The following is a 27,127-nucleotide window of genomic DNA, read 5'->3' as shown; positions in this document are numbered from 1 at the left end:
CAGACTTTAAAATAAGGGAGACTGCAGAGTTAAAACTGATGACAAAAGGGAATTTTCATAATTGTCTGAAAAAAGTTGATGACTGACATCAAAAGCAGATAATTAGAAAAAACAGAAGAGGTAATGTTACCTCTTCAAGGTATTGCTCTAATATTGCTGGTAGGGATTGAATGTCATGCTTTATAACAAATATTAATGGTTTTGGCACGACATAAAGTATTTGGCTAAACACTAGTCAGCACAGAATGCCACATGAAAACAATCTGCTTCAGCACATGTGCTTGTTTTTAGCTGTTCATACTGAAAACTGCCTGAATCTGCCTCTTAAGCCCATAATGTAATGTAGCAGATTGGATGCAGAGTTCTCAGAGATTTTCCTCTTGCTGTTTGAACTTCATCCCAAACAAAGGCACTGGACGACTCCTCTAGAGGTAACGACAGACAGAATGGCCGTGTGTCTAAGCCCAGCCAGGGCAACCTACTGCCCAGATCCTTCAGCCAACAATAAACAGTTCTGCACTGAGCTACCGGGCTGTGGAAGGACCCTTTTGGTAGACTTGTAGTGTCATATGGTGTCTTAAAACTTAAACTGAACTAGGAAGAAATACTCTATTACAGGGAAGATGTAGAAGGGGAAAACACTTCATATGTATGAAAATTGAGGTACATCAGTTCTTGATCACATCAGTCTTGCTCACCAACAGCATGTCAGTGTCTTGGTGTTGCAAAGAGCTAGAAATCTTAATCCTATACAGAAATCTTTATCTGTTTCTAGTGTCCACTGAAAGAAGATGACTACTGGAAAAATTTTTAATCATTTGCAATATAGTAGAACAGGATAAGATCAATCAACAATAATAAAAGCCATCAGTGAGTTTCTGAGTAACTATAGGGATTGATTTAATAGAAATCCAGCTGCTGATGCATTTAATTTTCATTAGAAACCAATTTATTTTTTGTTTGGCAGTGTAGCCTCATTCTGGGCTCAGTATGTTCACTAAAAGATTTCTGTTCATCATCGCTGTCTTACTGCTGAGACTGGACTATTATACTGTGTCACCTAGGAAATGATCCATTTCTGACAAGATAAAAGGCTATTGCTCAATTAGCTCTGTACAGATGCCAGCAGGAATCTCTTATTAATTAATTTGTTGCCAGTCACACTTTTTTTCACTTTATTTCTTACAATTTCTCCAGAAAATAGCTTAAGAAGAGGAAAATTAAAAGCAAGTGTTATTCTTTTTTATGCAGCTTAGAAAAATCATATGTGCTTCACTTATGTCAGGATAGGCCTATTTTGACTACTGAGCTGCTTCCTTTGCTCTTGATGCTTGAGTAGTGGTGTGTGGGATCTCAGCACCTCAGGATGGAGGTGCAGAGTGGCCAAGAACACCCTTGCGGGGCTCCGGAGTCCTGGAATGTTGCCAGAAGTGTCTGGTGGCTGGACTTTGATCCTACACAGGAGACGACACCTGTATGAGGATGGGAGGATTTCACTGGGTGAATGGTGAAGGGATAAGTTAATTAGAGTGTAAGACACAGGGTTTAGGATTTCTGTACAGGGGGGTCTAAAGAAGAAAGATGGAGGAATTGGGGCGTGTCCTGTCCTGTTCTTCTTCTTCTTGGCCTCCATCTTCTGTGGTGCTGGTGGCACTTTGGGATTGGTTATTACTAGAAGTGCACCGGTTAATAAGGGTAGAAGGTATTGGGGAAAAATGATAAATATTGTACACGTAACTTCAGGTATAAAGATAAGTGACCGCCCCGGGGGCTTGCAGAGTGTGCCCATGGCTGGCTTGCTGTGCAGACCTCTGTTGGGCTGAAAGAAAATCTTTTAGATAAACAATTAATAAACACCAAGACCGAGACAAGATCAGAAGTCTCTCCTCGTCCTTTGAAGCGTCAGCTCTTCAAGGCCATCCCTGGGCCTTTCCAGGCCACCTAGACAGCCTAGACAGCACAGAAAACTTACACTGGTGCATTCAGTTGAAGAGAAGCAAAATAATAACAATCTCTTTGCTTCAAAACAGAATCTTTGTTCTTTACCTGCTCAAACATAAAAGCAAATTCCACGCTATCTTTTGGGACGTTTTCTGTGTCCAGGAAGCAGTAGAGCTTGAAGTAGAACTTCCAGTGCATCTCCCCAGCTTCAGCAGTGGCAGCAAGCCTGCATCATTGTGTGAAGAGAGAGAGAGAGATCAGATCTGTGAAATCAAACTCTTTTCTAAATTGCCACCTGTGGAATCTAAACAAGGCATCAGCTGGACTTTGCTTTATGTGTGTTTGTGTATTTAGAGCCTACAGCAAAATCAAGGACAAATGTTGGCTCAGTTCTCAAGTCAAAGGTTTCTAACCCATATTCTCTTAATAAATGTTGATTTTTAGATAAATCAGCTGTTAATAAAAGTGATATTATTAAGTCCTGTTATAGAACTGCATAACACTTAAAAGACTCCCTTTTCCCCTGATTTTATGTGGATAACAGGGGCCGACTGCCATGCATAAAACATAAGGATGACAAACAGGTATTTAGACTTACTACATTTTCTTACCACCTAGTTCTAAGGGTGGTTTCAATTTTACTGGTAAGAGAAATGTTGTGAGCTGTACTGTGGTGACTTCCATGTGAAGTTAGCTAACAGAATGGCAGTGACTGCCTGGAGCTCAGTTCTCACAGTCACATTGCCAGTAACAGTGGAACAATTTGTAGTAGTGGAGAAGAAAATGGGGAAATAGTGATGAGAAATATCCCTCTACTGGTGTTAGGAAAGAGAAAAACCAACACAAGTGGCTAGTATGTCTTTTAAGGAAACTAAAAAAAAGATCTTTTGTTCCAGAAACAGCCACATGTGTAATTCAGCTGTATCATCACAAACAAGCAAGTCAAAGAGAGAATTCAGCATTACTGACATTGGAAATTTATTTAATTGCTACTTATTAGAGTGAAGAGAGAAGGAGAGGTACACTCACTTTTCAAACTTTGCCAAGACATCAGCTACAATGGTTCTGCTTTCAATTGCTTTGTCAGTAGTTCCATTGTATTCAAACAAAGCAAACATATTTCTGCTATCCTCCATGGCCAAGCCACGAATTAACTTTTCAACCACCTAATAGAAAGACAGCACATGAAAAAACCATAGCATGGAAAAACAGTACCACAGAGTAAGACAGATACTTTGAAAAAAATTAGAGCTAGGTTTTACATTAGGCTAAAAACGTTACTAACTTGTTCTCATCAGCATTATTAATTGTTGTCAAATTCCACTGTCATTTTTATTCTTTCAGAATATGTATCTGCTATCTCCTGGTCAGATATAACCCTTGGTATTTCACCAACTCAGCAAGAATCTTCCAGTTTCAGGAAGCAGCTTGGCTCTCATACACACCAATGTCTACTAAAGTTTCTCCAATAATTAGGCTCTCTGCCTAATTGCTTAGTGTTTCTTGTAATTCTTCCTGTAAGAAGGAACTACAGTTGGGTAAGCCTCTGCAGCACAAAGACAGTTTTTATAGCAGGGATTTCTCCAGAACATACTGTGGGGAGGGACAGCTGTCCTGGAGGGACAGCACTGTAAGCCTTTCCTTCCCAGAAAGGAGAGACTGGCAGAGAAGGGACACGCTGATTTTGTTACAAAGACATTCTGTCACCACTCCTCACCTCTCCAGCTGTAGTGTGTGAGTTGATTGTAATCTTACAGGAGCCCCCACCATGGCAATAAACTGTGGATGTCATCTCCTGCCTGCCAATCAGTGCTTCTATTTCATCTCGCGACGGCACAAACTCTCTGCACTTGGTTTTCTTCAGAGATTCGTACGTGAAAAGTGCGTATTTCTCCATTTCGGTGCCTGGAAACTGGTCACGAACCCTGTGAGAGACAAAGCTTATTACTTTAAGCTGCCAGCTGCTAAGTTTGCTTATTTGAGAATTTTTCCCCCTGAGATTATTTCTGTATCCAGTACACTGTTTAATTGACATGCTCCAAGTACAGACAAAGCTTTTAAATTATTGAGTTTGTTGGTGCACTAACTTTCCTAAGGACACACTCTGCATTCTTCCATTGCATCACAGCAAGAGAAACTCCACATTCTGGTTAATGTTGAACTGACAACAAGGATTTATTATTATTTAATGTTCACTAATATTTTAAAATCAGATTTGCAGTCATAGGTTTGTACCTCAAATACATCTTTAAATATGATACTGTTCTTTTATGTGCACAGTGCATATCTCATAAAATTAAGGTAAGTGGGATGAAGAATTCTTATTAGGTTGGTTTGGATAGGTGAGAATGGGACCTGGGGATATGGGCTGAAAGTCATTTAAGCTTATACAGTTACAAGAACTGCCCCTTTTGCCAACATTAACAAAATGTGCATTCAACTTTGTGGCATCTCGCTTGATTCTTCAAATGTGTGCAATTCCATTCAGACCAACTCACACACCCTTTTCCTGTAACGTTTTGTTTCCAGATTCACTGTTTGGCATAGCCAGTTTGCTAAGTGAATACAAGTCTCACTTCTAGATATTTAAACACTGTTAGAAGTTGTGGTGCTTTAGTAGACCAAAGGTTCTCACCTTTTGAGATGAAACTTGAGATATTTGAGGATGCTGCGACTGGGCAGAAATGTGCAACTCATGCAGGTGAGTATTTGCCAGCTGTAGAGGTTCCCCACACTCCCAGGGTTAGGCACTTTATTGGTTTGCTTGATGAGCTGACAGTAGAGCTCATCTCGGAGGGGTCGCAAATCATGTCCTGTTTGCAGGATACCTTGGATTATAGGGATGGGATCAGACATAGACTCCAGCTGCTGTAAAGAATTAAATATCTTGATGGCTTCATCCTGCAGAGTTGTGTAGCCTTTGTCTTTCAGTACTACAAAAAGAAATATTGGGAGAAATGTGCTTAGATGAGATATGAAAGGAATAGACCCAGGCTTAATGTGGAAATCGCTTAATGCTGCTCTGTGACCTTGTTATGCAGGATATTAGAATCTGTATTTTCAATTTCAAATGTATGATGCAAACTCATTTTATGAGCTTATTTGCTATTGAGATTTGTTCCAACTTTAATAACTGAAAAGGTCTGTCTTGACTGTTTGTTTTTTTGTGAGAGAGAGTTTTTCTTTCAGAGCGAGTCACACTGCTGAAGTGCCATATCACACTCCGTATTAACCTCCCAGGGATGAAATTTCTGAGTAATATCTTGTTTAATATGCAGTTGCAAACTAAGATTACCAAATCCTTTTTCAGGACACCCAGTTCACAGTCATTAATAGCTGTAAACCCTTCATTCAAAAGCGACTTCTAAATTAGTATTTGAATTGAGAATATTAACAGAGATGATTACACTCATTTCAGGACTAAACAAAGCATTACTTTTTAAAACACTCCTAAATGTTATTTCCCATAAATAAGGCTTCCTGTCCCATCTTATAGAATGTACACCTGTTAATTGGAAGCTGTGGCTGCTGCAGCTTCCTGCAGGGGGTAGGAAGCAACAATAGTTTTAGGAGGAGAATATGATTCAAGGGACTGAGTGAATCAGGTTTAGTTGCTTATTTCAGTGCAAGACTTTTCAAACTCAGTCTTCTTAGCTGTATTGTTGTAAGCAATAGCAACCTTCCCTTCTGTAACACTTGCAGGAACACCACAAGCCCATGGCTCTATGCTAGCAAACTGCTATTCTCAAAAGAGAACAGGGAAACTTGTCTATTTGTATCATAAACATGTGTTTTGCCACCATTACTTCACTGTAGACTTAAAAATTCCACCCTCTGATTTAGTATTTTGTAAGAAAGTGGTTCTATTATTATAAAACTTACAGTTGAGATTGATGTCCCCATATGGCAGTGGCAGTAAGGGTGAGTGCAATGGATGATGAGTGTAACGGAGAATGGGATTCCTCTTATAAATCTGTTCAACCACATCAGCATTCAGGCAGTTTTCCTATTGGAGTAAGGAAAAAAAGAGGTTTTGAGATCCAGTTTTAAGAATAATGCAATGCTTTGTGCCCTCAGGTTGGTTTTAAAAAACTGAGCAATCAGTGTTACCGACACCATTTGGTGCAAAATCCAGTTGTGGGTGCTGTGGCTGCCATGCCTTGCTGTGGGCTATGAATGCTCAGTCCCTGCCAACCTTGGCCTTGCATAGGCTTGCTTTATCTGTGCAGTAAAAAAACCAACTACAGCAGACACCAAAGTGAAGTATTACAACAATTTTTGAACTGTGTTTTCATTTTATATTCATTTTTAGTCCACTAATTCATAATGGGAAATATGATACCTGTTTTAAAGCTTTATTTAAAAGCATTTCTCCAGCATAACTAATTGGCCTTTCAGTTAGAAACTGCACAAGCTACCAAACAAAATAGTCCAAAGTGTTGCTGTAAACCTGGTGCATCCACTCTACACATCCAAATACCACTCTTACTGTTCTTCTTAGGCCAGGTTTGACAGATGTGTGACCACTGTCTTCTATCAGTCCTGAATTCCATATATTTCTCCTGCTCTGAAGAATAGCATTCATAATCTTGGAACTGAGAACTTAAAACCTCTTTTTCATAAGAGAAGAGGTGGCACTCTCTAAGGGAAAAGGTCAGTAGCAGTTCTCCCCTCTTGCCTATTTCTTTGGTCTCTTGTGAGAATCCTCATCCTCTCATAAATGCACATTAGCAAAAAGCTCCAGAAGGACATTCTCTGGCTGAGCATGCAATGTTTTACAATCAGTAAAACAATAAAATCACTGTTTTACTGATTGTAAAACAGTAAGCATTAATTGAATGTTTTTCTCATCATACAGAGATATGGGATGCTTAGCCCATGCTAGCATAACAAAAGAAAAGGACGATAATGTCAAAAAAAAGTCAGAAGAGCTGTTTAGTCCACATCTTGGTGTGCTGCTCACTGTGGACAGAGTCAAACACATCTGCTAACTCATGAATCTGAACAATGTGCTCTACTGCCAGGTGTAGCCTGTCAAGTTACACAAACCAGTAAAACTTGTTGCTATTTTAATGGAAAAAAGTTATCCCTCTTGCCCTCCGAGCTGCACTTCAAAGTTTGCTCTTCAACTGTTTAGACAGAAATTCCTTTATCAGGTCAGAGAAGACATTCAGGTTTCACAATTTTAGTCCATGCTGCTGTGTAATTAAAACATAATTTTCTGCTTTATTACCCAATGTGGCAAAGCCAAAACAAAGGTTTAAGGAACCATTCTTTCTCACCCCATGCCATTCTGCTTGTGCCTACCTTAATATCCTGAATGAGCTGCTGAGTTGGAGTATCAATGGGTGCCTTTGTGTCAATCACGTTCTGGATGGCACTCGACCAGCGGGTCGCCTCATTAAGCAATTTCGTATGGAGACGGTAACAGTGCTTGCGTCCGTACACGGTCACATTCCAGTAACCTGGCACAACAGCAAAACTGCTCATAACACAAGCTGCAGCCCAGCAGATACCCTCTGCTGCAGCCCAGATAATGTTGGAAGTCATTCAGGAACTAAAAATGTGCAAGTTATTAAGTATCATAATACAAATACTGTGGTATTAAAGGAGATTTTCTCCTTCAAAGAAGACTAGGAGTAGCCTCAGACTACAATTATGCATCATGCAGCTCCCTCTTTTACCCAGTAATCTTAGTAAAAATCACTGTAAGACACCACTGTTAATACTGTGGAATACTCTTAAGTCCTTGTAGCTTGCAGGCCCTACTTCTCCGGTCCTGTCTGTAACAGGAAAATCTGAGACAGACTTGCTTTGTAGCGAGAGTCTTTCATAGTCTGTGGCACACGTACAAACAGGCATAAAGCACAAACTACCTCTTCTGCCTTTAATTTTACACCAATGAGATGGAAACTATGACAGGAAGGGAAGAGCATTTTAGTTCAAATTCTTTCTCTGCATCACTGTATAGGCTTTTTATGAAACAGATTCAGTAAAAGGAAATGTGTTTCATCTTTCACTAGTGAAAGCCTCTTTGAAGTGCCAGTGACCCCAATGAGATAATACAGGACTGTCAACAGTCACTTCTCATTTGCAAACAGATGCTTCTGAGTTGAAAACCAGTTCTGAAAGTGTGCAGTGGAGCTGACTCAGGTGTAGTATGTAGGTTATCACAAACTGGACTCTTACTCTGCATCTCCCTATACCTGCTCCAATGCTGGCCCTCATGGTTCCACACAAAATAATGTATGAGGAGAGTGTTATCCATGTCTTCTCCCACGTGTTTGATGTGTAAGCATAAGTGCTCAGACTAACTCGGCTGCAGTGCCAGTCTGTGATAATTTAAATGTTGGTGGGAACAAATTTTACTCCTCTATACATTACCTTTGTTTTTCACCCAGTAATTCCCTGTAGAACACCTCAGTGACTTGGGAACTGGATTTGTTCATGGAACTACACCCATAATAAGACATTTAAAATATTCTTGTGTCTTGTTTCTTGCATTGCTAAGTAGAAGGACAGAAGGCATACCTGAACAAGAGCAACCAATTACCTGTCTCTTTGAAGATTTTTTCATCAGGTGGGACCACTGAGCAGAGGCTGTTCAGGACCAGTGTACCCAATTTCAAAGCATTTTTCTCGGAACTCTTGTAGTAGTCCAAAGAATTGTGTGTCAAAACAAACCAACGCTTCTTTAGTTTTAACGAGGACATCTTTGGGTTGTTCTTTACTTCTTTGTGTAGCCACCCTGTTAAGGACATAATTTGAATCACACTTCGTTTTCTTGAAGAGAGTTGGACAAAAGTAGGTTGCTAAAAGTAAGTTGTATACTTTCAACAACTACAAAAACATTGTACGAATTGATAAGCTCACGTATGAACAAGCATTGAGTAAAATTCTCAAACAATGAAAAGAAAAGATAAAATTAATATGAAAACCTTTCCATTTTGATGTTTCACTGGAAGAATTATCTTGTCAACTTACAAAAACACCTTTGTCATCATTACAGTGTTTTCCTACAAGGCACAGCAAGAACATAATTCCAGCTGTATTAATTTGTGAGTTAAGTCCACCACAGGAAGATGAGGCTGCAACACCAATCCTGTTGGCATATTGCCCACATTGTATTGTGGGGACAATCTCTTCAAAGCATAACAGATGTTATTTACTGCCCCACTCAGTTCTTACCCCTCACAATGAATTCTTGTCCCTCCACTCTAGTGTCCCCCTTTGACCTCTGGAGCAGGGTTATCCAGTGATGCATCTCTTCAGGAGTGTCGGCATTACAGTGAAGAACACGATTAGCAGTGATGATCACAAATGAATTGGATCTATGAAAATAATTGAGAATTGAAACAGCCTTTATAATCAGCATACATGCTGTTTATCTCACCCCCCATAACCATAAAAACTGTTCATCTTTTGCATTTTCTATCCAGAAAAAAACTGTTCACCTCTAATGCATCATTTAGTTATCAGCTAAAGAAAAATATTAAGTGTTTCAAAAGATTCAGTTATGTTGCATTCACACCAAAATGCAAGGGCTATGAATGGTGGGAAAGCTTACATTAAATTGCAACTTGTCATATCTCAAATTAAATCTGGGGTGAAAAAAACTTCCAAACTTTAATCAGTTTGCATGTGAATCAGAACTGTTTCAGGGTCAGATCTATTTAGTGTTTGCTTCAGTAGCTACATTAGCTAAAACGAACTACAGTATACAAAGGTCTATAGTAAAGCAGCATGTGAACATCTATTCTTTTATTTTAATGCAGTGCAACCCAATTTACAGAGAATACAATCTATTTTTAATGAGAGTCTGGCTTTTACCCAATCCTACACCAGGATTCACTGAAGCATGAAGAACTAGTCCAAGAGAAGTGTGCTGATGGCTCTCTGGATCAGACAGGCAGGTTCCTATGTCTACAATGCTTGCTTTAACCCTTTACCATTAATTTTTTTCATCTGGAGCAAACCCCCAAAATGGACATAAAAGACAAGACTAAAAAATCCACGTGAAAAATGTTTACAAGATAAAAACTTACTGCATTAACATAATGCAGGAGAAATGGTAATTTAAAATTGTGAAAGCTCTGGACATTTCTGTTGTATTGTTTAGGAAACCTGAGCTTGTAAATTCACTGTTACTTCCGGTATCAGTATTTTGGCAGGCCAAGGACAAAGCACTAACTTAAAAACAGCTGTTTTATACATGTACACAGTGAGGAGGAAATGGAGTGAGCTCCTGCAGTTCCCATAACACCTCACATCCAGTAACCTTATAAACCAGTTGTAATCTGAACCCAGATAACTTTTTATTTCCCTTAAAACCACTGGTAGTTCAAGAACTAAGAATAACCTGACATTTTTGTTGGTTTTTTATGCTGCACTGACTTCTTTGTTATAAGAGATTTTTATTCTGGGGAAACAGTTTTCATCCCTGAAGAATACAACATTCATGAAGGAGAAGCTGAACAGAAAAAAAGCATTAAAATTAAATTTTCTGCCTACTACATTACTAAGGAACTCAAAAATCAGCCGTTCTTTTTTTTTCAGGAACATTACTTGTATAAATGAACGAAATATGTAATCTTCGAATTTTGGATCACTTTAGGAGCTGAAGAATTCAGGTATGAAGCAGTGTCATGGAAATCACTGAAGCCACCCCCAAAAGGACCATCATTCTTACTCCATGTTTTAACACGTGGTGTTTAGTGCTATGAAAAGGGAGGCAATAATGAATCATTTTAATACATGGTTGACCAGTAGAATATAGACTAAAGCTTAAAGTGTCTGATTTTGGCTAGAGACAGGAGAAAAAGAAAGTCACCAGGCAAGGTTCTGACTTACCTATCTGGATTGTCAGCAGCACAGACAGAATCAATTAGTCCTACATCGAGTGTACCCTATAAACAAATATCCAACCAGAAAATGAGGAAGACATTCACTATTACATTTTTCACAGTACTCTTCTGAGAAACAGGAGAAGGAAGCAGCAGCTTTGAAGCAAAATGAACTGCAGGTTTAGGCATTAGTTTCTCCTAACCATTAAAACTGCTGAGGGGAAAACTAAGAGACTTGGATGAATAGATACAGTAAAAGATTATTTGTAGTTAGGATGGAGGCAGCTCAAAACCTGCTCTTTTCTGTGCTTCCAAACATGCTTGAACTTTTCACTGAAAACTGCCATCCCATAGAAATGGTATCCTCTCAAAATAAACTTCTAAAGCCATTAAGCAGAAGTTTTTGTTTTCCTTTGCTTGATATTAGGTTCCAGATGTATTCTATTAATTACCAATATATATTGTACAGAATGAAAAATGCAGGATCAGAGAAATCTCAAATTTTTAACTCTTGGGTTTTTAATTTACTCACTAACAATATCTTTGCAGAATTTCAAAATCAAGCATACACTGTGATGTGATAAGGAAGTGGACCAGAAAAACTACCCCCCAAAACCAACAGTCATTTTTCATCAAGGTGAATGATGGGAGAGGAATCAGAAGTCACACTCTCTCTTTGTACAGCTACAGGACCAAAGACATGGGAGCTCTAGCCAGTGTCACAGCTACCATCACATTTAAACAAAGTAGGTTGTGAGTCTCAGAGGCTGTGGCCACCACAGTGGCCCTGTTTCCTAAAAATATTTAGTTTGAAAAGTTCTTCAGATTTAGACTTACCACAGCATTCTGTGGATTTGCCTGCTCATCATGCATCTCCCGTATCTCCTGCTCTGTGGACGCATGGACTTGACTCAGTACACTGAACCACTGGCTGGGGAGAGAAAGGCAGCAGTGTAAGTAAAATTTTGGCTCTGCACAAGCCTTCTGTCACCTTTGTTCTGCAGAGATGTAGCAGGTTCTGCAGGTTTTTGTAATTGCTTAAGATTCCTTTTGTCAACAGGCATAAAAGCAGCAAGGCTTTGTGTCAGTTCAAGCAACACTGGGTGCAAGCAAGCCGCTCCAGATCTCCCATCCAAGCTTGGGTCATATCCTTCTTCCTGACAAAAAGTACCTTGTACACCAAGTGGCATCTCTGAAAAACTGCTGTAAGCACACTGAAACATCTGAGTGCTTGGAGAATCTTTGTTACAAATTTCACATTTCATCTGGAATAAGATGCATTCCTAGCTACACACAAAGCCTTTAATAGGAATCTCAGCCTTCAGATTATAAATTGTGCTGCAGATTATAAATTGTCACTGATAGCAGGCTGGTAGTAATTCCTTACAGTGATACTTCTGCAAAGACCACCAAAGTCCACTGAGCTCTCAGTAGACGCACAACAGAGAGGGAAAAAAAAGAATAAAACCCCCAAGGAAATACCTCTACAGTCTTTGTTCTCTATGGAGCACTGAAAAATCCAGCTGCCAGAAGGATGAGCAAATTTGCGCCACTCCAGTGGCACTGTACAGATCCACAACAGGAAAAGAGCCAGGAAGGTTTCCAGTGCTTCAGCCCCTAGTCCTGAGCAGCAATTGCAGATGGATTTAATTCCAACCACACCTTTGGCTTCTGGGAAACCTCAATCCTTCTGGCACTTGTATATGATAAAGCTCAACTGCTCTAAGGAATCCCACTGAAATCTAAGGGCAGAGCTTGGCCTGTTCAACAGGTTCCTGAATGCCATTCTTTGAGATATGAATTTGCCATTCTAATGAAAAGCACCTGGGGCCAAGTTTTCAAAGGGATCAAAAGCCCAGCCTTTAAAACAGACTCCTCACTTTGCTGCAGAGGCTCCTCCACCACCATGGGGTTGAGGAAAAACTCAACCTACTGCAAAACTACTGGACTTAAATACAAAGTTATCTTTGCAATTGCTTTTAGTCACGGAATTTTTGCCTAGGACACTGAAAAGCTGCCTCCTTAACTCCAGCATTCAGAAACCAACTGTTCCCCCAAAATGTAGATTTCTGGAAACTGAGCTGCTAAAATAGCTTGAGAAAAACTGTGTAGGCTGTCAAACAGTACCAGCACTGCTATATTCCAAATTCTTTTTATCAGCTCACGCTTTTATTAGAAACAGTGCAAGCAATGAAGAAAAATGAAGATTGAGAGTGCCAGACCATAAAGCAGATGAGAACATATTTAGTTCTGATTCTTTTTTTAAGACTCAGAGACACCCACAGAGAGGCTGTACTTAACACTTAGCTGTATGTAAGGCAATGGCACAAAAAAAGGAGAGAAGCTGTCATCTAAAGGGGAGGATCCACCAGCTGAAGTAAAGCTGAAACTGAAGTAAGGAAACTGAAGGAAGCTAAGCCTCACCAATCAAAAGATTCCCACAAATTAAATTAATCTTTCCTTTCTGGGCTCAGGAATTGCAAATGTATTTCAAGTGAACCCTCTATTTCAATATCAAAACATAAAACCAAAAAAAAACCTTCATACCACTGTATGTACATTTAGTGATAATTTATGGATGGATTTTAAAGAACAATTCAGAGTTTTCCTGATTTCATTTAATCTTTGTGTAAACAATCAAAATTAAATGAATCATGGCACTTTGCAAAAAACAAAGGCAGACTTTATTTTTGCTTTTTTCCCTCTCAGGACCTCCCTTGTTTTTCAGCTGAGTCCCAGAACACAGAAATAGGGAAGAAGGCTAGGGATTTGAAAGGAACAAACCCTCAGCAATAGCTGCCCACTGAAGCATTACTTCTTCAATAATAGTAATACCTCTTCTGGGAGGAAGAGGATGTTTTTCTTGGTTTTTCCCCTAATTTGAACAAAAAGCAACCTCAGATCCTGATCTAGGCCAGGTACAAAATATTTTTCCAATAGCAGATGCGGACCAAACACAGCCCAATGATTCATACTTCGCTTTTCACAATGCTTTGTTAACAAGGCTTTGACTTAAGCCTGTCTGCAAATCCTCACACATCTTCCTCATTAAGTCTTCTGGGATGAGTGAGAAAAAGGAAACAGGAAATACACTGGCAAAAGGTAATTAACCTGGATGGTTTGTTATTCTTACTATACACAACAAGGGTGTATAGCGTCTCCTCCTCCATCTTTAAGAAAGAAATGAAGGAGATGCATGGCAACAGACAAGTCTGTGTGCTGATAATTGCTTAGTGGTCCCTAGGGCACCTACACAAGTCTGGTAGAAGAGACTTTAGCTAAGCCTTCCTTTTAAAATATGCTAACATCCCACAAGAATCTTAATAGTAACTGCTAGAAAGCTCTAAGTTATTTCAAGGATAACTTTAAGGATACCTAAAAAAATGAGGATGGATTTTGTGTTTCTACATCTATACCTGTACTCAGGGTCCTGTGACATAGGATGGCATTCCACCTTTGCAAAGAACAGAATACAAAAGAACTTTTGAGGCTTCTGAGCAAAGTAGCTCAAGCAATGTTGACAAAGGCACGCTGTATTCTGGCCTTGGGGCAGCAAGGCAATGGGTAATAAGCTCTGATTACTAACTTAACTTTATTTAAATGCTTGATTTTTTTTAGGCAAGCATATGATTATCTTGCATGAACTGTAGCATGGGGATTTTTTTTAAAGATGCTCTACAACTCTACAACTGATAGGACAAGTCAGACCTGCTCCTCACCCACCTGCCTCCCCCATGGTTAGATATGGATCCTTTAGCAACAAAAGCAAGACCCTTTTGAGGTATGCAGAAAGGGAAGCACTCTCTTACACACTCCTCATACATGAATATGCTTTTGCTCTAAAATACAGTGACTGCATTACAACTTCTATCTGAAAAAGTTTTAGGTTCTGCTTAAACAAACAGACCCCATCCCTAAGAACAAAATGCTTCATTTCAGACAGACTACAGGGTCTCAAATACTGATTTGATCCATGCAGCTAAACACAGTAGGGTAATCCACAAGGAAAGCATCAGTGCCTAACAAGTCACTACAGACAAACTGTATTTCAGAAAGTTGCTAGTAACACATGGCTAACAGTCAAATTCTACGCAAATTTTCACTGGCAATCTGAGTCTTCCCAGTAATTGTCTGACACAAAGTTTTCTCCTCAGCAAGCCTTTCAGAAAGTGTGTTAAATGCAATGTGTTTGACACAGCCTAAATATTTTGTGACAGTGCTCAAACAAATTAGTGACCAGCCAAAGTCAGAATGGCACAGAGGCTAAAAAGGAAAAGAAAAGCAAAAGAAGATAGACCTGACGATTTTCATACCTTGCATCCTCAGGAGATTCAGCAATTAAGTGATAGGTCCTATCACTCATTATTAGATCAATACCATTTTCTTTGCCTGTATTATCAACAATCTCTCTGAAAGAAAGGAAAACACCAATATAGAGCATTACAGATTATCAACATTTTGAAAATTATGTTCTGCTGAGAAGCTCACAAACTATTGATACTTAGAATAACAACAGTTTTCATCAGGTTCATTTGCAAGACTCACAATGTGATTTATCAGTATTAGTTTGCCAAACTACAGCTGTGTTTTCTGCCCACACAGTTCAAATATTCAAACTGCTATGAATGCCACTACACCAATGTGACAATTCTGTTACCATTTTACCAAGAACTAAAGAAAAAGCAAAGCATTATCAAACCCCGAGAGAGGCAAAGATAACTGAGGGAAGAAATGGATATATTTCTGAATGGACTGCATAACCAAGTGATTTTTGGAATTCTAAAAGAAAGCTGCTGAAGATTAAAAACTGAAAGCAAACAAAACCTGGATTAGTGATTCTGTGTGGTTGTGAGTCAGCACAAGGACAATTCCAAACATGACCTCCAGGAAAATCTGAGCACTCATCTGCTGAAAAATTACATATTTCTAATTTTTAATTTGGACATCTAAGTATTGATATAAAAACAACTGTGAAGGTTTTAGCAATAATTAAAGTATGACATTGGATTTCCCTGTGCCTTAAAGAAATAAGCTTAATTTCCTTCTTGTTGTTTGGCTGTATTTGCTTGAAGCTTACTATTTCCTTAACTGGCTATATTTTCTAACCAGCTCATATATTCTCATAAATCTCTGTCCTACAAACAATATATGCAAGCTCTGCATATCAGACTCATGAGGATGATCTATCTGTTATCAATACAAAACCTGTAATTTTGTACTGTTTGATTCCTTCCCTCTCAGTAACAGTGTCCAATAGAATACCTCCCTCTTCTATGTTTCAAGTGAATCAGCCTGAGATTTTTAAAATTGAACAAGGTCCCTAATAGAGAGTGGTGACATGCATGAGTTGCACTATAGGTAAGGAATGCACTCAGTAAATATTAACACTACCTAGAAAAGCTATTGTTTATTTCTTATGAAACAGAGTTCTTTAAATACATGTACCCTTTCTTTTAGCTAATTTATAAACAAATAGTCATTGATTTAACCTACAGTTCAAACTAGGTTCAGCAACCTTTGTCTGATAATTTTAAAGTACGTGCAGCAAAGAACATCTATAGAACACAGCCAGTGAAGCAATGAGGTAACAACAAAAAAAAAGAATGAATGATTAAATATATTAGAAAAAGATGCTAAATAAATGCTATGGTACATGAGACAGAGTCAAATTGAGTTTTAACAAAAAATTCAAAAAGGTAGGATCTTCAGCTTCTATTCAGAGATTTACTTGACTGCTCAGTATTTCAGTAGCAAGTCAGGATTCTCACTGAAACTCTTTTCTGTCCTACTTGAAATCAGGCTCAAGTCAGGATTGCCAAAGAAAAGATGAATCAAATATTTAAATTTAGTTTAAACTCTCTGTTAAAGTAACAAACAAATTGGATAGCTGCAGATTACAAGGCACAGAGCGGAACTGAGTGTTACTAGCCATTTCTGTTTCTCTCTACTTTGGATGAAAGCTTAGGTACACTTTATAGAGAAAAGAGACAACTAATGTTAGCACACTTTAATTTTTTTAATTAGGTAGATAATCCTAAATTGTTTAGAAAGAAAAAAGCCATCCAGTAGAAAATTCTTTTTTCTGTGTGCTTTGGGAAGCGTAAAATTCTAAGGCTTAAGGAACTTCAGCTAACAAGGCGTAAGTTATTAGGTTTAGCAATCTTGTGTTTTTAATGAATATATGCATTTTAAAGACTTTTCTACACTACCACAATTATTTAAAGCATGAAAAAAAATCTAAATACATACAGAAGATTCAGCTTTGACCCAGCGAACTTCAATATACTCAGGGCCTTTTAATTCCACCCTCTTCATTCTGGGTTTGCCTGCAGCTACAGACTTGGCCACATGCCCCAAACTGCCTTGGGAATCATTACAGACTAAGTAGGGCCTCTAGTCTGGGAGAAAGCATAGATGGATTCATTACAGCAGCATTTTTCTGAAGTATTTGGCACTGACTTAGCTCTGGAGCACTCTCTAGACTTAAGAGAGAGCCAACTAAGGACAACACTTGCTTTCACTAACTTCACCCCACACACTCTCCTGCTTGCACTCACACAATTTGTAGGCAGGGCACTCAGTGCCTTCCCAGACTGAGCCCCAAGTACTGCTTAGAAGGAACCATGGCTAACATAAAACTGTGTAAACCTACTTGGCAGTTCGGACATCCATGGCACCCTTTAGCTTTTCTTCACTGTCGTTTTCAAAGTACATCAACTTGGACTGTCTGAGAACAAACCATCTTTTCTTCCAGTTCCTTCTGGAAAGCGTAGATGATCCACCCCCCTTTTTGTGAAGCCAGCCCTGCTTAAGTGCTTCCTGCTTAGAACGAAACCACAGGAAGGTCTCATCTTTCAGGACACACCAGCGTCGCTTCCATGTGTTAATTAAGCCACCTGGCAAGAGACACAGATGTGGGTTTACATGCAGTGAAAACAAACAGCTGTATCGTAAAACAGATGCTGGGAACAGCACCAAAACTGGAAGGTGCTGACCAACAACACTGCAGTTAAACTGAGTGTCTGCTGTAAGCCACAAAACCTCAGTTTTGCATATCCTTATGGCCACCAATATTGTTGTCAATCCAAACACCCTTAAATTATAAATTGTAGTAAGTCTCTGTATTACAAAAATATAGGAAACATACATATAATTACATTTACATATACATATCTATAATAATAAATTACTGAAAAGTCTTGCTGCACATGAGACTGATCTTTAAGACTGTTTTCAATGTATTTCAGTGATAATCTAAAAAAAAAATCTAGTGTTAAGCTCTTTCCTCTCTCCAGGTTATTAGGAGGTAACAATGTTTAACTCAAAACCACAAAACCCAACAAGGCTATGTTTAGAGCAGGAAATACACCAGTGTGAGCTCAGTCACACCAAAGTGTGGCCATACAGTACATACATGCACCTTTTGCACTGGAGTTACAGCACAGTCATAAAAACCTTAACCAAACTGATATGCTCCTGTTATCCCACAAAAACTGACTGCTAGCTATGTCAGAAAGTAAGGGCTGTGCTACTGCCAACTGCATTATTCTTCACACAAACATTGTGGTGTGTACACTCATCACTGCTCCTATACCTAAATAAGGTATATACTACAGTGATGAAATCATAAAAGGATCCAGCTAGATTACAATTTGCTATCAAAAATCAGAAGATAAACCCAAGAATTTTAGGCAGAGAACTCCTGTGTATATTCTTTCACAGTCTCTCACACCCCTTTGCTACAGGTAATCTTTTTCATGTCTTCCAGATCCAAAGTGGAATTTGACTAAGTTCAGTAAAATTGGTCTGCAATGTAGAATGCTGTCTGTGTTACAAGCTTTTGACAGCAGGAATCAGCTTTCCTGAAAATTTGATACAATTTGATTTGTGAGTTATTTTTCTCTATGTATACTGAACATTTCATTGTTTGTGAGACAGCAAAGATGTAAGATGAAACAGAGGCAGCCCAAAATATTGATCTTTTTTTTTTCCCTCTTTTTTCTGAGGGGAACATTGCTAGATATAAGCCACTGCAAGTAACTTAACTTGAGAGTAGCTCAAATTAAATACAGTCACTTTTCCATCACCCTTTGAAAAATGAGAAAATAGCTTAACTTTACAGGAATTGGGATTGCAACACACAATAAATATTTCTGGTTATTTTGTCTATTTATCAAATTCTGATTCATCCAGTACCTTTCATGTACAGAAAACTGTGAAAGTAGGGCAGGCTGACACAGCTGTAGACTGAATCCCTCCTGTAGGAAAGTTCATCATCTGTATCAAACCTGGAGTCAAAATCTTCTTCGCTGTCTTCAAACTACACAAGAAAGTAAAGAAAGGTCATAATCTCTCAGGAAAGAGTTTAGATCAAGTTGGTTTAGAAAAATCTAGCTAAAACATTTTATTATATATTGGAAGGTTCCTCATTGGTTTTCACCCAGCTAACAAAGGAAGGAGTAAGTTTCAGCTTGAACTGTTTGATTACACAATAAATCTGAGTAAAAGCTTTGTAGAGGATCAGGAAAGTCATCCCTTTGCAAGAGTATGGTCAGGGTAGGCTATCCTGTGCTACCTGCCCCTGTCACTGAAGTGCTGTGGGGAACAGCTTAAAAATGTATTGAAAAGGAAACCTTGCACAAGCTGTGGTACTAGATTTCCCTCACCCCAGAAAGTCAGAAGAATTTCTGTTCTGTATCCGACACACATCCAGAGTCATGCAGCAGGGCTCATCTTCAACAGAGACACTGAAAGTGTTTTCTCCTCAGGCAAGAACTGTCAACTTATCCCAGCACCTACAATGGCTCTTGGAAAGCTTATTACTGCCTCAAATGTAGTAGATATTATATCATTAAAGTTTTCCTTCTAAACAAGTCAGTGTTCCTGAAATACATTTTCACTTTCCCAATCACATAGTCTCACAGAAACACTGGCTGAGTGGTAGAGAAAATCATATTCTTTCAAAAATATTTGTAGAAGGAAATCACAGTATACTCAGTAAACAGCACTGAAAAATTTCTCTGCAGAATGTGTGTCTGCCTCAGTAATTTAAACATTTTCCATTGTGTGAACTTTACTCTCCAAATAATCTCAAAATATACCTGGCACATTAGGGACTTCTGCAAGCATCTTATTCTTCAATACTCTTGCAACTTACACACATAACTATATTTAGTTTTCCTGAAATTAATACCCCAACATGGTACCTGGTACCCCAACTCCAAACACATGCACACAGAAGAACTTCGCTGTGCACTGATCTCCTCACCAAGTAACATACAGTGCTGCATTAAAGCAGTTAAAACCATGTCTGTGCAAAAGCCAAGGACTGCAAACAGCATCTGAGCAGCCTCTGACTCTAATGCACTCACCCCAGTGGCATCTAGATGGCAACAGACCACTATTTCCAAAGGTGCTCTGCGCAAACCAAGCTACACAATGTTTTCTAGGAACAGCTACAGTGAATCTACAGCTGCACAGCAGGGAAAGAAAATAATCAGAAAGCACCTATCAATTATTAGATAACATAAACACTGCTACTTACAGAAGACTGGGCTCCCTCAGAGCTGAACCGGTACGCTCCAGAGCTATTGTAGGTCCCCACGGAACACCGGTAGTCCGGTGACCACTGGCTACTGTGCGAGTTGGAGAAGGTCACACTGCTGCCAGAAGTGATAGCACCATCTTCGTAGTCATCCTGGTCGTAATCATAGTCTCCATCAGGAGAAATAAGTTCCACAGAATTTGGGGGTCTGCAGGATACATTTTCTGGCATGCAGTAGGTGGATTCGCCGCTGGAAGAGTTGTGGAGACTCACTGTGTCGTGGGCAGGAGGTATGACCATGGCGTCGCTGGCAGCAGGAATTGTTGGCACCACGGTATCATTCATGTAAGGATCCTCTTCTGAGGAATCATCGCTTGTTCTGATGCCACTGGTCCTTTGATCAGAATGGCCGTGCTCACTCGGGTTGGGCGAATCCTTAAATGCATCATCATCGGCTTCAAAGCCCTCATCTACCTCCTCCTCAGGATATGGCTGGCTGAAGTTAAAATTGGGCTTTTCACTGCAGGCATTTCCAGTCTGTTCAGCCAGCTCAGCAGGATACCCACTGCCCACAGAGAGAGACCTCTCAATGTTTCGGACACATTCGTCAATCTCATCGAAGTTCAGAGATTCCAGGAACTCCTGGGCTGCTCGACATGCTTCATCCTCTAGCCGCCGGAGCTCCTCATCGCGACGCTGCTGCAGCCTCTGTAACGAAGCCTCTGTCAAGGACAGCTCCTGCTGCTTCTTCACGCGCTGCAGATCTTCGATTTCTTTTTCCAGACGCAGGATTTCTTCCACCTGCCTGCTTTCTTTCTGCTTCTCCACCTCCTGCTTCAGTTCTGCCTCCTTCTGAGCTTTCTGAATGGCAGCCAGTTCCTGCTTCTTTCTCTCTTCTTCAGCCTGCATAAAAATAAAATGAAACAAAATCAAGTTAGGTTCCTAAATGCAAGCTTGTTTTTAAAAATCTATTTCTAAAGCTCCATACTCCACCATGCTCATTGATTTAAAAGCAGCCCTGTCTTCACATCAGCAAGAAATGAAAAGGAAAGGAAAAGAAACAAACTAAAGCATGATTACATTTGCTCAGAGATAGGTGAGCAGAGGAAGTTCAAATATGTGCAGAAAATTCAATCTTTGTTGGAAATTAAATGAAGCATCAGGTGAAAGAAATTTCCATGCAAACTATATTGAGTTTCCTTTGGCTTTATCTGCCAGCTCCTGTAATTAGTTTAGTTTTAATGCTACAGGTACCTTTTATTTTTTTAATTGCTGGGTTGAGATACTCAAATAAACAGGGTGGCTGAAAGCATTAAGAATGTAATTTACCTGCTGGGCAAGACGCTCTGCTTCTTGCCTTTGTCTTTCCCTAAAAGTGAGTGAAGAAAAAAAGTCAGTCAATCAAGCTCAACATAAGCTCATGGCATTCCTTTGCTATGGCAATAGCTCAGCTTACAGAGATCATCTGCCACCTGAAACAGACAGCCAAAAATAAGATCACAACAAATATGTTTGTGACTATGAAACCACCATGATAGCTATATATGTCTTTTAGCAAAAGCAGCAAAGGTTTCCAAAATCTCTTGTTCCAGAACAGCCTGAAATAAAGGCTTTCAGACCAACACCTAACAAGGCAAAGGCAGGACAGTGATGTAAGCCAGACACTGCACCTTTCTTCCTCCTCTCTTCTCCTTTCCTCCTCCTGTCTCCGCTTCTCCTCCAGTCTCTCCCTGTAAAGACGCCGAGCAAGCTGGCCTCGCCGCTGCTTCTGAAGGACTGTGGCTGCTTTCTTCAGGCACAGGAACTTCTTCCTGCCACTGAATGCTCTGTAGTTCTTCTGTATCACAACCACATAGTAGAGAACCTTTCTGTACCGCTTTCTGGGGGGAGAAAAGAAAGAAGCAAATTTGTAATGAAACAGTTGAGAGGGATCTTGCCTCGGTGACCTGCAATAGTGAGCCCGTGATAGTTCCAGCTCTGTGCTAGCTCCCCCACTGTTCACGTTCTTGTCCCTTTGAGAAGCAAGATTCTCTCATTTCTTGACAGCATCCTGTGTGTCTTCATTAAGGAAATGCACATGTCTTACATGCTCTTATGCCCCTGCCAAGGAGCTGCTAAAAGACAGTTCTTTGTGTGTGCACACATGCAGAGAAAGAATATACAGAGCCATCCCACATCTCTGAAAAGAAAGACCGTGCATAGCAAGACAGCTGGCATAAAAAAAGGATATTGTTTTTAAGTAACATACTGGTCAGAATATAAGAACAGGACTAATAAGCACATGAAAAGAAATTACCTCATTATGCAAACAAGCTTCCTTAAACTATCCTAAACTGACTTATAGAAAAAGCAGAGAAATAAATAAATGGGATGAGCAACTCCACCTAACACATAATGCATGAAGCCAGGCAATCAAGTCAAACATTAATCAGAAACACAGATTCTTCATCTCCAAGAACCAAATGGATTAGTTTTATTTTCCTTCTGTTTTCTTACCATGAAGAAGCAAAGATAAATCAGGATCTCAGCTGGTGACTTGGGGCAGCCCCACTAGGTGCCATCCAACTAGAGTTCCTACCATGGCTCTAATGACATGATACAATCAGATAGATTCTGGCTGACTTCCAAATTTCTGCATTGTCCTATTTATTATATTAAAACAATTCAAACTTTGCATTATTCATGAGTATTTTTAGCTGCTGTTTTCAAAAGCCACTTACAGAATTTGAATGCCTGGCCCCTACAAAATTGAGAATTGTGTCAGAAGGATTTAACTTCTTGACAACTCATCTATTTATTTCCAATCCTTACTATTAATATCCTCATGCTGTCACTTACCGGGCTGCATAACCTAAGATGTGCGCTCGGATGATCATCGCTGCCTTGGTGACTTCTGCTTCCCGCTGCTTCTCCAGCTTGTGCTCTAAGGACTCCCGCAGAAACACCTGCAGAAGAAAAATTCTGACTTAACAAATTTTGGTGAGCGTCATATTTCAGGGAGAGCCAGATCAGTCTAAGCAGCAAGCCTCAGCTTTGAATTCAGAGCAAAATCTACTATTTCCTTGGCAGAAAAAAGAAAAACAAAATGTAGTCCTCTTAAAAGAAAACACCTGCAGATGATCCTCTGACTTTGGATTTCAATGGGAAGGGTCAGATTACTCTATTGTAACTTTTAATTAGGAGCAGGGTTTTTCCAAATGTAACGCAATTACTGGATGCATTAAACAGCCTTTCCCACCAGAGTAACACAGGCCAAAGAAGCTGCAGGGCTTAGCATGAACTTTCTAATCAGAGGGGCAGAAATACCACCCTGACAATTTACATTTTTCACAGGGACATCAGGCTCCACAACCCCTAACAAGGCTTGCAGTTTCCAAAGACATTGCTACAGGACTGCAGAAGTAGGCAGAAGTGAGAATGCCTTCATGTTCATGTGGGCTCGACTGTGTTTTCCTGATATTACATGGAGAGGGTGGCTGGGGCCAGACCCCCACCAGAGCTGGCCACCCTCCCACAGACAGAATGCTTCCCAGGCTCTCTTCCAAGCACCAACCTGGACATTCACCTAGTGCCTCTCAGAGGAGCCTTAGCACATACATTGACATAAACTGAGCTAACACAGCCTATTTTGCCTTAAATGAGTAAAACTGCTTCTCCAGTCAAGCAGGGGCATGGGGGAGGTGGCTTCCCTCTTCCACCTGCCTTGACATCTGCTCTTTACCACACGCTCACACAGTGGTGAGCTATCTGCTGTCAGTGCTTTTCCAGCTCTTCTCAACTCTTCTTTTCTAAAGGCCAAGTATGATGGTGTCAGCTATGGGTGACAACAGCCTGGCATGCTGCTGCCTCACACATGGGCAGCTGGAAATAGCCAGTTCAGTGACACTTTGATAATGTGCGATGAGAGCCAGGCTGCACACCATAGCATGGGGATGAGGAAAGCTCATGGACAGGGTGGGCTCTGCTAAGGGAGGAGGGCTGCAAAGACACATAAAAGCAGGAAGGCATCTTTGAAGTGCTGGGTGTTTTCTCTTGATGTGAAAAAACCCCCAAAACCCAAGCAAAAAATTTCACATACCCCCCTACCCTCCTCCCAGAAAAAAAAAAAAAAAAAAACCCAACAAAACAAAACAAACAAACAAAAAAACCCAACAACCCAGAAACCAAACCCAGTGGGTTTGGTTTTGACTTTTGGGGGTGTTCACAGCAAAAGAAGCTGATTTTTCTCTGTGTTTACATGGAAAAACAGCCCATCATCAAAGCCAAAGCAGCTCTCAAGGACAGGCACAGTTGTGAGTTTTGAACAAAGCTAGAAAGGGACTTTCTAGTACAAGTTACCCAAGAAACAGAAACAGAAAAAGTCTCACAGAAAGACTCTAAGTCACAATGCCAGTGCCACACTGGGCAGCTCTTTCTATATGAAGTTTTCCCTCAGGGAAAAAGCCTTTTCTTTCACACAGTGGGCAATCTTTCTTTACTTTACACACAAACTTTCAAAAACACAACAAAATTCTTTGGAAAAGCATTCAGCTACTTCTGGGACAAGAAAAGCAGATGTTAAGCTCAGACTAATGCCTTTTCCTGACCAGGTACATTGCAGAATGAGATATTAAAGACAAGGAAAAAAAATCATACTGAAGCCAAATCATTGCAATGCCATTATTATCCCTCTAAATAATATAGGGGCAGGATAGTGCCTCATCCCATGTTCAGTCTGAAAGCAGTGTCCCCTTGTGCTCCTCTGCTGTTTATGCAGTCTCACAAGTGCACAGGCAGCCCCTGGGGGAGGATGAGCCCAGGCCACAGTAAGGGAAGCTACAACACAGCTCTGGCTCCTACTGAGGTCCTGATGAGAAGTTGATAAAAAACTATTTCTGATAAACATGTGACCCTGAGATGCCAAAGCACTCTCCAGGGTCCATGCATAAACACTGTTAATATGCTACACTGAAATAGACTGGGATGCACAGCCCAGCCCTGCAGCCCAATGCCATCACTGCGCTGTTTGGGAGCCACTGGCTACAAAAATGGGATGGGAGATGACATCAATTGCCATCAAAATATTTCAGATTATTTCTTCCTTCTTACAGCAACTGTAAGACGATTAAAACAACTTTCCCAATGCAAGTCTAAGAGTCCTTAAGCATACAGAGGAAGAGAAGAAATCCTTCCAAACCATCCAGTTGTGGGGAGAAAAGGAAGAATACTTCCTACAGAAATAAAATTTTACAAAATATATTTGCTACCTTATGGTACTAAAAACTGTTTTTAAAAAGTTTTTTATACTTAGGAGATCTCAAATCCTGAAATGGGGAATCTTCTCCCAAGTCTGCAATGCTTTCATATCATTTGCTGAAATCTAAGAGCACAAATCACCAGCTGCTGTCTATAATCAAGCTTGCAAAATGAGCACATAAAAACACATGGATTGGTTTATTTCTCAAATCAAAATTTCATTCTTTAATTTATTCTAAAGTAATTAGATTTTTTTTCCTTTAAAGGAAAAAAATGTGGGTGAAGGTCAGGTTCTCTGGTAGAACACACATCAAGATCTAATGTACCTCTGGAAAAGACTCTCAGACTAGGATGGCAAACACACAATTCTACCATGTGAATGCTGGCTAAAATTCTTCTCCCTGATTTCTGCCACTGAAGAGGTATTGGTTAGGTCAGTTTACTAGTATGAGTGGAGCTCCCTGCAGAACAAAAGTGTTTCCCCATATGTTCCATACTTCTAAAAAAATGAAAAAATCCAAATACCACATTTTAAGTTCTGATCCTGACCAGTGCTACCACTTGTGAGCAGTGACAGAAAATTCAGGTGGATTCTTTCTCTGTGACTGAAATCTCCAGTCAGTTTCTAAGTGCCTTAGACAGCAAATTCCTCAGCACAACCATTAATTGTTGCTTTAGGAGTTTCAAGAGCACCAAGAGGCAGGAGCAGCTTCTTTAAAGGCCAGAAGTAATTGCTGCAGAACTACATCTCTGCAGCTGTGCAGTCTAAATCCTGTCCCCTCAGCCTTGTATATGCACCAGCACCACAATGTGCACAGTCAGGTTATTTTACCTTATTTTTTCCAAGCTGCCATTCAGTGCTTGTGTTGTCATACAGACGAAGTAAGACGGCACATTTCTCATTTATATCTTCAGGGAGAGTTAAGTTTCTCATCAGGACTTTATACCTGGCAACCAAAAAGTATTTATTGCTTCATTTAAGAGATTAACTTCTATTTTTAGCATATGATTATTTTTACTTTTATTCCTCAACATGGGAATATTGACTTACACTTGAAGTCCACGAGTCAGGGTGTTTACCTTTTATAAAAGTCTTGAAAGGGCCTCCTGACTGGGAACCCAGCTCTCCGGATCCTGACCGTCTCCAGCATCCCAGAATAGCGCAGCTGGTTAAGCACCACGGTCTGATCAAACTGGTCTGGCATCTGCAATGAGCACGTTCAAAACAACAATTTTAATAGCAATGCTTAGAGATGTCAGGGGAAATAAAGAAGGGCAAATCGTATGAATCTGAAATGCACAAAGCCTAATAACTGGCTACACAATGTCTTAAAGGATATTAGCAGTCCTGAGCGTATAAAAATATCTACAGAATAGAAATCATGGGGTAATTACAGAATATCATTTCCACAGACAGGACATTTACAGCCATTTAACTCATCAACTCTTTCCATTTCATGTGTATTTGTAGGCTATTGCTGTGCAGGCAGAAACAACAGAAAGAAGCACAGGCAGTTAACAGGTCAACAGCTATAAGCTTGATTATTTTGCTTCTTCAGCAATT

General features: G+C 39.8%; 1 protein-coding gene across 1 annotated transcript in view; it reads right to left on the bottom strand.

The window, feature by feature from the left end:
• The window catches only part of MYO10 (myosin X), a 163,662-nt gene that overhangs the window by 3,556 nt on the left and 132,979 nt on the right, over positions 1-27,127 (bottom strand). Inside the window, exons 20-38 of the mRNA XM_059468754.1 lie at positions 26,644-26,768; positions 26,396-26,510; positions 23,167-23,273; positions 21,999-22,208; positions 21,658-21,697; positions 20,329-21,231; positions 18,981-19,104; positions 17,437-17,680; positions 15,098-15,193; positions 11,622-11,715; positions 10,792-10,847; positions 9,130-9,272; positions 8,495-8,689; positions 7,249-7,406; positions 5,824-5,947; positions 4,577-4,874; positions 3,659-3,866; positions 2,971-3,107; positions 2,047-2,167 (exon numbers count right to left, since the gene is read on the bottom strand). Of these exons, the coding sequence (XP_059324737.1) occupies positions 2,047-2,167; positions 2,971-3,107; positions 3,659-3,866; positions 4,577-4,874; positions 5,824-5,947; positions 7,249-7,406; positions 8,495-8,689; positions 9,130-9,272; positions 10,792-10,847; positions 11,622-11,715; positions 15,098-15,193; positions 17,437-17,680; positions 18,981-19,104; positions 20,329-21,231; positions 21,658-21,697; positions 21,999-22,208; positions 23,167-23,273; positions 26,396-26,510; positions 26,644-26,768 (3,498 nt within the window). The remainder of the gene's footprint in view (positions 1-2,046; positions 2,168-2,970; positions 3,108-3,658; positions 3,867-4,576; positions 4,875-5,823; positions 5,948-7,248; positions 7,407-8,494; positions 8,690-9,129; positions 9,273-10,791; positions 10,848-11,621; positions 11,716-15,097; positions 15,194-17,436; positions 17,681-18,980; positions 19,105-20,328; positions 21,232-21,657; positions 21,698-21,998; positions 22,209-23,166; positions 23,274-26,395; positions 26,511-26,643; positions 26,769-27,127) is intronic.

Source organism: Ammospiza nelsoni, chromosome 1 (genome assembly GCF_027579445.1).
Source record: "Ammospiza nelsoni isolate bAmmNel1 chromosome 1, bAmmNel1.pri, whole genome shotgun sequence".
Taxonomy (NCBI): Eukaryota; Metazoa; Chordata; class Aves; order Passeriformes; family Passerellidae; genus Ammospiza; species Ammospiza nelsoni.
This window is presented reverse-complemented; position numbering and strand designations above follow the sequence as displayed.